Raw genomic sequence first — 13,832 nt, forward strand, 5'->3', positions numbered from 1 at the left:
TGGTTTTAACTCGACCACGTGTTTCTTTAAGTGTAGGGCATGGAATGTAATGAATGGTTTATTGTCCCTACTGATGTGTCCACACCAATGCAATGTGTAGGGGTAGCATTCTATTCTACTTGGCACTATTTTAGTTTTCTGTAAACGCAGTTGCTGAGCACAGCTCCAAAAAGGGCCCAAAACGTCTAGGAGCCAGCAACAAAAAGTAGGATCAAAGTTGTAACAGAGCAAGGTTATTGTAAGAGATTGCGAAAGGGAAATCGACGATGGGAGGAGGGAATTCCAACGTGGAGCAGCAGTGCGAGGGAGGAAGCAAAGAGAGAATTGAGGTGACCTGTCGGCAAAGCCCCAAGGGACGGCTGACGGCTGGCTCAAGGAAGCTGTCCCTCCGCCACGCCGCTCTGGGTGTTAAACGCAGCTCCGCCCCCCCCTCCCCCGTTACAGTCAGATAAGAAATCGAATCGTGTGCGGTTTCACAGCCAATGTTGACGTACATTGGTCTTTGAGGTTAACCATTTTTCTGATTGCGAGTGCATGACTTCTCTTGCTCGTGGGTTAAAAAAAAAACGGTGCCCTCGCTACCGATAATTAGGAGCTCGGTGAACTGCAATTCCGCTTAAAAGCGCATGCCGTTTGATTAAGGATTCTCAAAGTTCTCATTACCATACGGTACTTGTAAAAGTGTACTTTGATGTGCGGTGCAGTGGTATACCGTATTTAAAAGGGACTATTAACGGAGAGCTTGTCGACTAAAAAAAATATAGAATTTCATTGTCTGAAAGGTTGTTGAGACAAATACCTGAACCACTGAGGCGGCACTTCATCACGGCCTGTGAAGTGTAATGAGAGTGCCCATTAACCTTGCTGTGGCGGGGCAGCCGCCCTGGTGGTAGCTTAATGAGCCCCGGTGAGAAACACGAGAGCAAACAAACACTTTCTAATACTTTTCATTATGATCATTTGAGCCTCTGTTGTGGCTCATAATCATGTTTGGCACGTTCTCCGCCAGTGCGATGTACCTCTGCGTTACCATTTCCACGCGGCCGATCTCAAATGTCCCGTCGTGGGGGCGGCAGGGTGGCGCAGCAGTAATCCTCTGGCCCCCACAGCGAGAAGTCCCTGTGTTCGATTCCCAACTCCGTGGAGTTTGTATGTTCTGTCCTGTTCTGCTTGGGTTTCCTCCGGGTTCTTTGGTTTCCTCCCATAGATACAAATAATTCACAGTGTAACTGGTATTGGCCAAACATCCCAATTGCTAGAAATGTACCAGCAAATTACTCAACTGGGCTTACACACAGCAATCATCGCCCCCTACTGCGAAAACTTAACGGTGAGGATTATTCATACTTTGGTCACCGACACGCTCCGATTCGGTATAGTTGAACTCCATCCTGTGCCAGTCACTCAGAGACTTAGATTTAGATTATTAACATGAGTATTAGCTGTGACCTGCAGTGGTGGTTGGACGCAGTGTGGTTGATGAGATGAAACAGTCGGTGCCTGGTAGAAACCGAGCCCTCGCACACAGAGGAGGAATCGATTGAGACGAGTGAAGTTCTCTGGAACAGCACAACACGAGCGTGGCAGTAGCGACAAGAGTGCTCGCGGCTCGCCAGCTCTGTGCTGAGGTTCATAGTCTGAGAACGTGCACTTGCGTGGCGAATTGCCCAAGGAACCATCGGCGCGTGGAATAATATATTGAACCATAAAACACCGCTCTTGGTGACTCACAATTGTGTGCGTGGCCACGTACGTGGGCGTTGTCGGCAACCCTCAGAATGGCCCTGGACCGGCGGCAGTGCCCGCTTGCGAAGCGCGTCGTGACCGAGCGGGCGCGCCGCTCTCGGCTGCCTCTCGCTCAGCTCGGCCGGTTACCCACCTGCGTCAGGTGGCCCGGCCGGCTGTCTGCGCTGTACGTGGACGCACATACAGACAGCATCGTTTAATCTATGAATCAAAATATTTTAACCTTGATAATCCCTTGATGCAGAACATTTTGTTGGCATGGGTGTTGGGTAGTTGCATGTTGGCATTGCGTTACGTGCAGCGTCATAACTGCCAGTGCTTCCCCTTCACGTTTAAGTGTGCCATCTGGTACACAATGCAATTATTATTGTCATCGTCAGCCATGATCAATCCGCTGCTGAATGAAGGCCTCCCCAAACCGCCATCACCTCTCATGCTCCTGCGAGGCATAAATCCACCTGGCACCTGCACGCACACTGAATTCATTTCTCCATTTCCTTGGTGGATGCCCTGTCGGATGCATTCTTGGCTGCCACTCCATTTTTATTTCCAACCTTCATCCGTCATCCCTGCTAGCGACATGTCCTGCCCAGCCTACTTACTTGGTTTAATATTATGGATGATTTTAAATAGCTTCAAATCCATTTACACAATCTACTGTCGTGTAATGCGGGATCGCAAACATGACGATTCCGCATATTTACCCAGGAAAGCCTTCACCGAGTTTCAAGACTGTTTCAAGAGGGTTCTGCCAAGTTTTGCACAGCAGGGTTCCAAGTTGCTGCTGTGCGATATCCCAATTGAGCGATTCTTCAGCATTGAGATGTTTGTCCAATCCCAGTCGCACTGTTGGGGGAGACAGGGACAGGGGGGGGGGGGGTTTAGCTGTGATGTTCCGTCAGCAGGAGGTGTCACTTCTGCGGGGTCTTGATCTGGACCCCTTCCGGCGCTGTGAATATACAGAGCCTCTTCATGCCGAGCCGGTCGCTCACTTGAAACCTGGCAGCGTGAGCTTTCTCTTCTGTTGTCACAGGCTCTTCTGTGAAATATTTGCCGTCGAGTGGGCTGTGCGCAGTAATCGATGTTATCTTAAAGCAAACTCGAAAGAGAGCGTTTCCCATTCTGAGTACCGTGTGTGTGTGTATGTACGTGCGTGCGCCTGCTGTGGGCCTGGCGCGCGCACGCGACGTGCGTTCCTTGCTGGCGGCGGCGATGGCTTTATCGCTTATTTCTTTCAGCTGCCGCCTGGGTGGAACGCGCGGCTCGGTTTATCTTGATTCACGGCTCGTAGTGACGGCGAGATGGATATCCACTTGGACGTTCCGCTTGCATGCCGCGGTACCTGCGGTTCGCGGTGCTAACGCCGCGTGAGTTTTTGCTTCTGGGCGATCTGTAAGTACCAGTGTCTTGTGCTTGTAACTGTCGCAAGCGGCCGTGCCGTCCTTTACCCGCCACTTGTTATTCAGCACTTTGAACATGATTGCGTACGTTTACTCAGGGAAAGCCTCACAGAGTCTCAAGACTACTCTTTTTCACGTGGTTCCTGGCAAGTTTTCGCGGGTGAGGAATTTGCAGGTACATTTTCAGTATTGGGATGTTTGGCCAATGGCAATCACGTTGGATGTGTTTTTTTGTTTGCTTAGCTATGGGAGGAAACCAGAGAACCCAGATGAAACCCATGCAGGACAGGGGGAGAACTTACAACCTCCACACGCCAAGGGCCGGAGTTGAGAGTTGTCGAACCCAGGCAAGATGTTATCTGCCTCGCCTGGTATACAGGAGGTGGTGGGTTCGATCTCGACTGTGACACCTGTATATTTGGGGTTTGCACGTTCTCCCCGTGGTCGCGTGGATTTTTTTACAGGTCCTCCGGTTTTTCCCTGCACATTTTAGAAACGCGTTTAAAGTATTGGGCTGCAATACATTTCCACATGATAAGCCGCTTCGTTGAGCTATCATTCAGGTTGCTCCTGAAAAAGACCTATATAGCTCAGTGGACCTTACCTGGTAAATAAACACAGTTTATATAGTTTTTTTTCAATAGTTTCATGACAGCGTCTCCCACCATATAGAGAGTGTTAGAGCCCATAAACAACATCTGCCATACAGGACGAGAGAGTATCCAGCCGTGTGACTCGAGAAAATGCTTGCGAGTTCACACCCTGGTTAGAGAGCTGATTAAGCACATCATTCTTCCGAGGTTTATAAAACCAGCACCGCGTTGTGGGGTAGTCAAGAGTGGTTGTCTTGTGCATAGGCCCATTTCCACCATCGGAATCTGGGATTTCCACCACTGACACTCCAGGGCTATAAACAGGAGATAAACAATGCGTCAATGCTCATTTCAGTAAAAATTACCTTGATGTGGTAATACATTGATTCCTTTATTTTACCATATAGAAACCTAGCGCGCACCCTCTACTCACTTTGACGTGAGTTCTTGCAGGTTTTGGCTTCTCATCAACAATACTCCATATATTTCCATCGGGTCTGGCTTTCAAGAAAGTCACCAGATTTTCCGAAGTCTTGTTCCTGTTGCGCATGAGAAGCAGACCGTGCGGTGTAGAAAGCGGCCACGCTGCACATGGAAAATATTTACTTCCGGATCTGATGCCCGATCCCAGGCTCGTGGGCGTCAACGAGAACCCACCGAGAGCCACCGAATGGCATCGCCAAACTCGCGGCTAACCGAGTAACGGTGAAAATGGTCGAGTGCGAGGGAGCGGGATCAGGTGGGCAAACGCATCCCAGAGGACGTCCACCGAGGAGACGCGGGGACTCAGCCCGTCATCTTCTCCGGGGTCAATGAAACGGAGTGCCACTTTGATGTGAAGCCGAGAGCGGTTGTCCTATGGACAGACTTGCCCCCGCCATATGAAGTTTTCCACCACGGCCTCAGGGCTCTGAACAAGAAAGCACCACTGCCTCGGTGCTTATTATTATTTATGCCGGATTTTACCGAGTGTTTTACATTGCTTTCAAGTCCTTCTGTGGTCACGATATTCTCGTTTAACCCACGGTGTCGTTCGTGATGTTGAAACGCATCTACACGGCGGCATAATTTTTACTTGCAGATTATAAATTAGCATAACTTCTCTGGGTGATAAATTAACAAGAGCTTCTTTGGCTGTAGCTAACACATTTCATAGGTTGAGTGTGCACTTGATAAAATAATAATTTTACTTTACTTTTAAATACGGTACATCTACACGGTTGTATTTCTTTCATAGCCATGAATGATCACGTTAGCCATTCGTATATTCTCGTACATTCTTTACATTTGTACCAAAGGGGTCTTCTTTGTGTGTTTGCCCAGAGGTCAGCGACTCGCGCGTTGCGGGGTTTAAATGTCTCTATTGACTGTGGCAGGCCGCGTTGCGTTCCGCACGAGAGCACGGTTTGCTGCCAAACACACTTATATTTGCACCCTTCTCAGCGCACATGCTTTTGCGACCAAGTGTGTTTGGAGAGGGGCTTCCCCCCCCCCCCCCCGCGGTGGCTCACAACGGAGGCTGCTGGGCTCTGTAAGCCATGACGCGCATCCCACAGCAAGGAGGGGTATTTCTTAGTCATTATTATTATTAAAAATTATAATTACTGTTCTGCTTGTTAGCCAGGAAAACCTCACCGAGTCCCAAGACTTTTTTTTATTGAGGCAATGCGTGGACCCAATACATCACCTTGTGACGCACGTACACACCCTCAACATACACTAATCCGGTTATAAAAGGCAGGGGATAGAAAGATGGGGAACGAACCTGCTGCTGCACCAAACCAGACGGGGGTCCCCACCGAAAGGGGCAGGGGGTAGTTTTTTAAGTAAGGGCGGGGGGGGATGACAAGGGGAGGGGAGGGATGTAACCCAAATGCACCTGAAATAAATAAAAGAATGATATAATCAAGAATGATATAAGAGTCTGGCTCCCGTGTAAACCATAGGGGTTGTTCTACCCCTTATCCTCGGTTTCTGTCTCCCGACCGTCCGAGTGCCGAGACTTTTTTTTAAGAAAGGTCCTGCCAAATTTTTGCAGTAGGGGATGATGTTGCTGCTGTCTGTGTGTCAGAGTGTTACCACCAGGCCACCGTGCTGCCCATTGTATTGTGGTGTTCCCCCTTGTGCTTTGACGACACGATTCCTCTCATGGCCGTGATCACTTAGTCAAGATCGGCTCTCCTCCCCTCTCAACTCCGGGGCAGAGCCGTCGCTCATTTCACGTTCAGTGCACGAGCCACCCAGAGACTCCCTGGACTTGTACATTGTTACACACTGACATTTGTTTCCCTCCGTGTACTAAATTTAGGAAAAAAATGTTACAAAAAAAAACCTTGATTGTTGTGTTACGTTTTTTGTTGTTTCACTTGAAACGTACATCGGTAGAATGTCGTTTCTTCTTTCGTTATTATTGATGCGTCGTTATACAGCTCGTGTTTATTGTATTGCCTTTAATCCACCAAAACTCGATTGTGACAAATTTAAGATTGCCCATTAACTATGACCCATAAATTGGCGGCGATATGAGATTGCCTCACTTACACTGCCTTGTTGCTAATGTGCAACTATCTGCTTTAAACAGTGGGGGAAATTGCTCGTGTTTTATGAGTCTAGGGTCTACAGTTGGAGGTTGTAAATGCTTTATTTGCTGCTGCGCGATAAGATAGCGCGAGATGTAATGTGAAAACGTCGATACCTCTAAGGCAATGGCGCTGCAGCAATTCCCCCGACACGAGCTCTCACGCAGATGCTTTAAATACTCAACACGGGGACGCGGCCCAGCCGTAGCGTTCCCCAATTAATGGCAGCGGTTTGCTGCTCATAATCAGACGATACGTGCAACTTTAATAAACAGCAGAAGTTTAACTCTTGTTTTTTTTTTTCTCACGCAAACCGCATCGTTGTCGGCACCACAGCAGTTGCTGTGGTGCCGTCAACGATGCGGTCTCTGTGCGAACTCGCGATCAGCTGGTCCCCAACGAAGGGTTCCCGTTCTCGCTTCCCGTGTGCTTTTGTACCCTGAAGCGGTACCCAGAGGCCACTGCCACCCCGCGACCCGCCACATAAACACACTGGCACAATGCACGACAGTGGCACTTCCTTAGATCCTTCCTAAGGGGAGCGATATCTTGAAATGAAAAAGTCCTGCTGGGATTTTCATAATTACCTCGGATGGCTGGGGTCATCGCGGTGGTCTAATTATCGACCTGTTTCAAGTTAATTTGTGTAACCAGGTGAGAACCCAAGAGACGAGGATAGAGTCTCATTTACATGGGTTGACCGTGGTCATCAAAATGAAAAAACTAAACTAAAGTACAGAGAATTACGCAACTACAAGGCCTGCTCAAGGAGCAAACCATCGGTGGCACTGTTGACCTCGCTTGCCACGGTCAGGTGACACACTAACCCCGCAAGCGAAGGCCGTGAAGGCCGTGCGGGGTAGCCCTGCGCCCACGCTAAGCATCTGAAACTCGGTCAGCTGGGGTCCTTCCATCTATAAGCAGCCAGTCAAGCACAGCTCTCGATTGGTTTCGGAAGCAGAGTTCGGACAAATTACTGGTCCAGCAAACGCCTTACGATCTTTGGAACAGCGGTGCAATATAAATGTGGTTTATTATTAAAATCTAAATCGGAGCAATAACAATCCCATTGAGATTGAAGCAGAAGACATTGACACGACCGTTTCACAGCGGGACCAGTGGACGTGAGTGCTGTATGTATGTTGAACTTTTTTCACACCGCACGTAGCCAACCGTGCTAATCGGAGGTGCAGGGGGTGCTGTGTGTTGGGGGGTGGGGTGGGCGTTGGGTGCTGGCCAGTGGGCGCTGGGCGACCGTGTCATGAGCGTTTATCGTTGCTGCAGGTGAAGGCACTCGCGGAGTCGTGCGAGAGGAACGGTGCCGACGAGGCGCTCCGGGGGGACGGCAAGGACGCGCAGCGCAGCTCGTCGCAGGACCGGCAGAGCGACGTAAGTCGTGGACCCGCCGCGCTGCTGGCGCCGCGCGCTGCATTCGCTCCGCACGCGACTTGCTCTGTTTTATTGACCGGCCCAGTGGCTCAGCGGTGGAGTGGGTGGCTCGCAAAAATAAGTTTGTGAGTTTAAATTCTAGTTTAACACGTAAGCTTTCGCGACCAATATTATTCATAATCAACGTTTTTGGGTTTAGAAACGTCGTACTCAAATTGTAAATGTTGTGGTTTCGCGCTTCAACACACCGGTGGGCTAAAGCAGTGAACTAATTTGTCTTTTGTCAACGTGACACTTTTTTACTGATTGGCCGTGTCGGGTGGTGGAGGGTTACGACACATTTATAAATAATGCGATCTAAACCCAAAAACGTTGATTATGAGTTTAAATTCTGGTTGGGGGGGTGGCTCAGCCCATCATCCCTCCAAGGACAATAAAATAGGTACTACTTTGGGACGAAATCAACAGTGGTTTTCCTACGGAGAGACTCGCTCCCGAAAAAACATCTGTAATGTCCACCACTGGCTCAGAGCTGAAATAGGAGGTGAGCACCACCTCAATACTCAATTGTGCAGTAAATCAACTTGTCTTGATTTTTTTCAACAATATTTTGTGCGTGGTTAAATCCACTGCTAGATTGTTACTAGATCCAGTAATTTCACAGTAATGTTTCCAGGGTTATTTTTTTAGTCGGTGGTGAAACCGGCGACGATTTGTGTTGACATCTCCACAAACACTGCGTGAGGGCCAGGGGCCTGTTGGTCTCTTGGCTTCTGAATCCCCCCCCCCCACGTGTTCTCTTTCATCACAGGGATTCGGTTTGTCCTGCTAAGCCCAAATCTTTTCCACCAAATCTTCAGATCTCTCCCACAATCATACTGCTTACAATACCCTCCCCCTCTTTTACCTCGAATCACTGCACCAGATTGAATTAAATGATGAATTCACCCGGCTGCTGCTCTATTTAAGACCGGGAGCAACAGGAGAGCTTCACCATTCTTGCCCGATGAAGCTGATTGTAATTACCAGCGAAACGTCGTACTCAAATTTTAAAATGCTGTTGATTCTCTCTTCAACACACCGGTGGGCTAAAGAAGTGAATTATTTTGTCCTTTGAAAACGTAACACATTTTTTACTATTTGGCCGTGTTGGGTGGTGGAGGGTTACGACACATTTATAAATAACGCGATCTGACCCAAAACCCTATATTATGAATACTGCTGCCCGCTGACACGACTGCATGCCTTCCTTCGTAGGGATCGCTGAAGCCCTTGGCCTTTATTGTTTGTAACCCGCAGCCACGCGGGCATGCTGGTCAGTGCTCTAATTATGGTGTTTGAAACCTTGTGCTCTATATCAGTGGTTCCCAGCAACTGGACCCACGGATCCCCGTGCACCAATGATGTTTTGCAAAGTAAAAGCTAATCCAAGTAACCCACTTAAAATCTTAATAAAAAAGCCAGGAAACCAGTGATTTGTGAAAAATATCTTTATCATTGCACAATGTTCAGGACCGAAATTGCAGTCTTTTGTGAAACAAAACAGTTTCTGTTTGCAGTAGTTCCGCGGAGAGCTTCCAGTGGCCTTGCAGAGCACTGGTTGAGAACTCCCGCTCTGCTCATTGCATGTGCACTTGTGCACGTGCCTGCAGGTTCATGGTACAAGTTATATCCTGAGTGTTCTAGCAAAGGTGGAATATAAGAAGCCATACAGTGCTCAGTGTGAAGCCTGTGTGAATTTCTTATTAACTTTAATGCATGAGAGGTGGCTCAGTGGTAGAGCTCACAAACGGGGGAGGCTGTGGGTTCCAATCCCGCAGGAATGCTGATGGGCATTAATGTATCGGCCTTAGCACATACTTGCAAACATAATAAGAAGATGAGCTCATATTTGACAAGAATATGATCGAGTGTCAGAGCTGCTATCTTTTCTCACAGCCCAGACCGATCCAAACTGTGCAGTTCACTCCAATAAAATTCAGCCCAGTACAGCTGCCAGATCTCGGCGCAAATCAATTCCTGCTGCCGCCCGAACGCAAGTTCCCCCAGCTGTCCGGGTCAAACCCGGGCAGGCGGCGACCGTAGTTGGGAAGCGGTGTCGCGGTTGCGTTCAGTTTGTCACGCCGTGCTGTGCGGCGGAGAGGGAGGAGGCCGAGCGTGCGCACGGCACCCGCTGCACGGCATTGCCACCTTGTGGCGGCGCTGCGCCCGGGACACAGCCACGCTTGCGAGCAAAAGCGTTGTTTCGTAAGGCACGTGTTTTCACGTTGCGTACCGGTGTGGGTTTTGTCGCCACAACGTGGCGCCGATGTTCTCCGCGCGAATTCTACATTCTCCTGCACAAGTATTATCGCCGCACCCTCCGCCCCACAGGTTGAGATTGCCGTCCAAAAGGGGAAATGAATGATTTTCTCCGTGATATTACAATGTGTACAGACCCGAATTATCACGTGCACCGTTTTAACAATTAATAATTTCGTACATTTGGTATTCATGCCGTTTGTATAGCCCAGGCTATCACGAAGGCAACGTGTGTCACGTGCATGGTCGGCACTAGTTACACAGTAGGGGGCGGTGTTGCTGATGTGTATCTCAATTGAGTGATTTGTGGTTAAATTTGGCAAATATGGAGCATGTGACACCTGCAGAAAATAGCTTAATATTTTTTAATGACATCACCGGAGCTTTTAACGTCTACTGTGAAGCACATGAAGCAGGCAGTGCATATTTTGCAGCTAACAGACCCGCGGTGATAACCAGGGCGGCCTGCCTATGTCGAACCATGAATGTATGCAGCAAACCGCGAACACACATTCCTGCTGTTAGGCAGCACCAGGAATCTAAGCGCACGAAATGTGCCCTAAACTCAACAGCAATGCTGTGCCGCTTCACGCGTTATTCCTCCGTTCTTGTACGTTGTTTCAATTCGCTTTTTTTTCCTGATTGAGATAATTTCTTCTAATGTGCTTCCTCCATCACAGCTGGAATGTGAGCTGCCTCTTCGCCTAAACCCATCTCCACGTTTCTGCAATTAGCCTCCCCTTGCATAGGCTTTAATGAGCGTGCACATTGTTAGCCACGCCAATCCGAGGCCGTTTCATGGTGTGATATTTAATTACCGCAAACGCGTTATTCATTGCCGTGAAGGGCCACTCACAATTGGCGGCACGTTTGACCATTTACCGATAAGGGTTCGGTGGCAAGAGTGGGTTACAAATATGAGCGTCATCTCTCACGTTTGACCCTTCTATTACACCCACATTGATATCGTCTTGGTCAGGTTTTTTAACACCAGATGTTTCATTATTCCAATATCATCTGTTGTTGTTGATGTTTGGCCAAAACACCAGTGACATTATTATTATTATCTAAACACATTGGCTGACCACTGGGTCAGAAGTCCAAAATGTGAAGTGGCCTGTAACAAACAGCACTATGAAGCTGTAATGGATAATAGATGATGGGTGGAGCAGTGTAAGGGAAGAAGCAGAAAGAGAAGTCGGTTTGACACGGAGGCTTTTGCGACCAATTTTTAAACCCCACCACCACCCGACAGCCAATTAGTTGAGGTTTGTCACGTAAACAAAACGTGCCAATTAGTTTCTATTTCAGCACACCGGTGTGTTGAAGAGTAAACCCACGACATTTACAATTCCAGTGTGATGTTTCGCTGGTAATTAAAGAGAAGTGTTTGTGACATGCAGTATGGTGAGTGATGGGGTGAGTGGGTGAGTTGTTGTGACCTGCAGTGCAGTGGTTAAACGCTGTGCATGAGACAAAACAACCTGGTAGGACGAGTGGAGGAATCGACGAACAATCGTGGTTTAAACTATGGGTGGAAACCGGAGAACCCAGAGGAAACCCGAGTCAGGAATCGAACCTAGATCCTTCCCGCTGTGAGGCACGAATGTCGAAGGCGCACGCGTGGGGTTCACGGTCGGGAGTGAGCCACGTGGCCCGTAGGCCCCCGGAGGGGACCCCCCAGGGTGCACGCGCCGAGAAGCAAGGCTCACTGGCCGGGCGCCAGTGGGCCGTGCTGCACGTGGCCTGGGCCGCAGTGCTGGGGAGGCAGCAGAGGGCCGCTGGATCGCACTCGCTCGTGAAACGCCCTCCCCCTGGACATTCAGGTCGCCATTTCCTGGCTTGCCAGGGTGTGGTTGCAGTACAGCAAGTGGGTTCATTTCCATCTGTACGAGGATTGAGCGTTGCCCCCGTCTCACACGTGGGCCAGGTAGCCCATTTCCTCCCAAAAATTATAAACACTCGTTTTTGGAGTTGGCCAAACACATCCCAGTGAAGGATCATAGAGCTTGGGCAATCGTTGACGTCGACTGTTTCTGCCTTCCCGCCTGTCTACGGTTTCCCACGTATCCGTGCACTACACGGTGCACGTTGCAAAACTCTGCAGCGCACTGATCTACAATCGACAGGGAAAAAAACTTTTTAAAATATAAAACGTATTATTAATGCAAATGTAGCTCCCGGCTTATACCGGTTTTCCCAAGCTTCACGTTTGTATCTCGACGGAAGAAAATAACTCGTGGGCGGTGTGAACAGTGACGTGACGCACTCGGAGCTTGCAGTGGGAGCAGTGAGTGCTCGCGTAGTCCGCCAGGGACGCCGATGAAAGACATGTGCAGCCTTGAACCGGCATCACAGCACTCTCGGTCCGTGTGGGATGTAATGAACAGACCCTGCAGGAAATTGAAAGGGCCCTTTCCGATTCCAATTTAATGCAGCCTTTGTGTAATAGCCCCAGAGCAGGAAATGCATCGCCGTGCCCGTGTCCCCGAAGCTCAAGGCGGCTATTACGCCTGCCTCGTTCTCCCGCTGCTTGGCTCTCAGCCGGGGGTTAATGTCGGTCCTCGCAGCTTCCTCCTTGGTAGTGCAGCCCTCTTAAACGCGAGGAGGTGGAGAATAGTGGCTCGCCAGCTGTGACGAGGTCGTCGCCAGGGCCAGTCGCTGGCGCTGAGGCCACGGGGTTCATGCGAGTGCTCTGAACCCCGCTGCGAGGCATCGGTGCGGAGACCGTCACAGTGAGCGGTGACTCCTCCTCCAGCCCTGATAAGCAAAATCCAGTGGTGGGGATGACGCGTTCCTACGGTAGGGGCGAGCATCTCCATAGGACGACCACTGTTGACTTCCCACAAAGTGGTGCTCACTTTACCGACCCAGAAGGATGATGGGCTCGGGAAAACCGCGGACCGATAGCGAGCTGCTCGCTCCGCCGCGGAGCCGCCCAGCTGCTCGAGACAAACGTCAGTACAGCGCCCTGTTGCGATTCTCGTGGTGCGACATTAATTGAAAGGATTAAGCGATGTGTTTGCTCAATGTTTAATGAAAATAAGCAAAAGATTATAATTACAAATACACTGCGTAATAATGAGAGGCGATCCTTTAAACTGGTTATGCAAATGTAAAACCAATGAAGCCTCGAACAAATTGTATTTGCCGATGTAAAAATGTTTGCAGATTAAAAAAATCCCTTCCCGTACAAAAGAAAGCAGTGAGCACACACTTTCCCGTCAGGCAACACACGTTGCTCGCTGTTGATGATTGTGCAAACCTTGCACGTGTCACCGCGCACACACCCTGGTGGATGGCAGGGTTCAGTGAATGGCCTTGAATGCACTGATGGTCGAGGTTTCGCTTGGTAGGATGTCTGCAATATGCAGGGTGTTTCAAAAAGATGGACCCGATTTGAAATCGCTATATCTTTGAAATTGGGTCCATAGTCTAGCGGTGAAATGCAGCAGAGCGTTCAAGCGGGTATTTTGTTTTACCGGATGAGATCTTAAGAAACGACGAGAGTTTAATTTGCAATTGTGGCTGACGTGGGTTGTCAAAAATAATTTTAAAAAACAATTGAATAAAGTATAACGATAATAAAGCAAAACAAGTCCGTGCAAAAAACAACCGAATAGAAATGGGAGCAAAAGACAACCAAATTGAAATCAGAACACATCTCCGATTTATAACCCCGAGAAAGTGACCTTCAAACAAAATAATTTATATTTTACCGACCATGGAAAGGATTATGGGCTGAGTTAACCCCCAACCAGGATTGTGAACTCGCAACCTTCCAGTTGGCAGCCGCTCGCTCTCTACCGCTGACCCACCACGCC

The 13,832-nt window shown here is 49.2% G+C and overlaps 1 protein-coding gene across 16 annotated transcripts in view; it reads left to right on the forward strand.

The window, feature by feature from the left end:
• Positions 1-13,832, forward strand: part of AUTS2 (activator of transcription and developmental regulator AUTS2) — a 259,132-nt gene that overhangs the window by 77,319 nt on the left and 167,981 nt on the right. For all 16 annotated transcript variants that reach the window (XM_078873546.1, XM_078873547.1, XM_078873548.1 and 13 more), the window contains one exon: positions 7,603-7,707. In XM_078873546.1, the coding sequence (XP_078729672.1) occupies positions 7,603-7,707 (105 nt within the window). The remainder of the gene's footprint in view (positions 1-7,602; positions 7,708-13,832) is intronic.

Source organism: Lampetra fluviatilis, chromosome 37, assembly GCF_964198595.1.
Source record: "Lampetra fluviatilis chromosome 37, kcLamFluv1.1, whole genome shotgun sequence".
NCBI lineage: Eukaryota > Metazoa > Chordata > Hyperoartia > Petromyzontiformes > Petromyzontidae > Lampetra > Lampetra fluviatilis.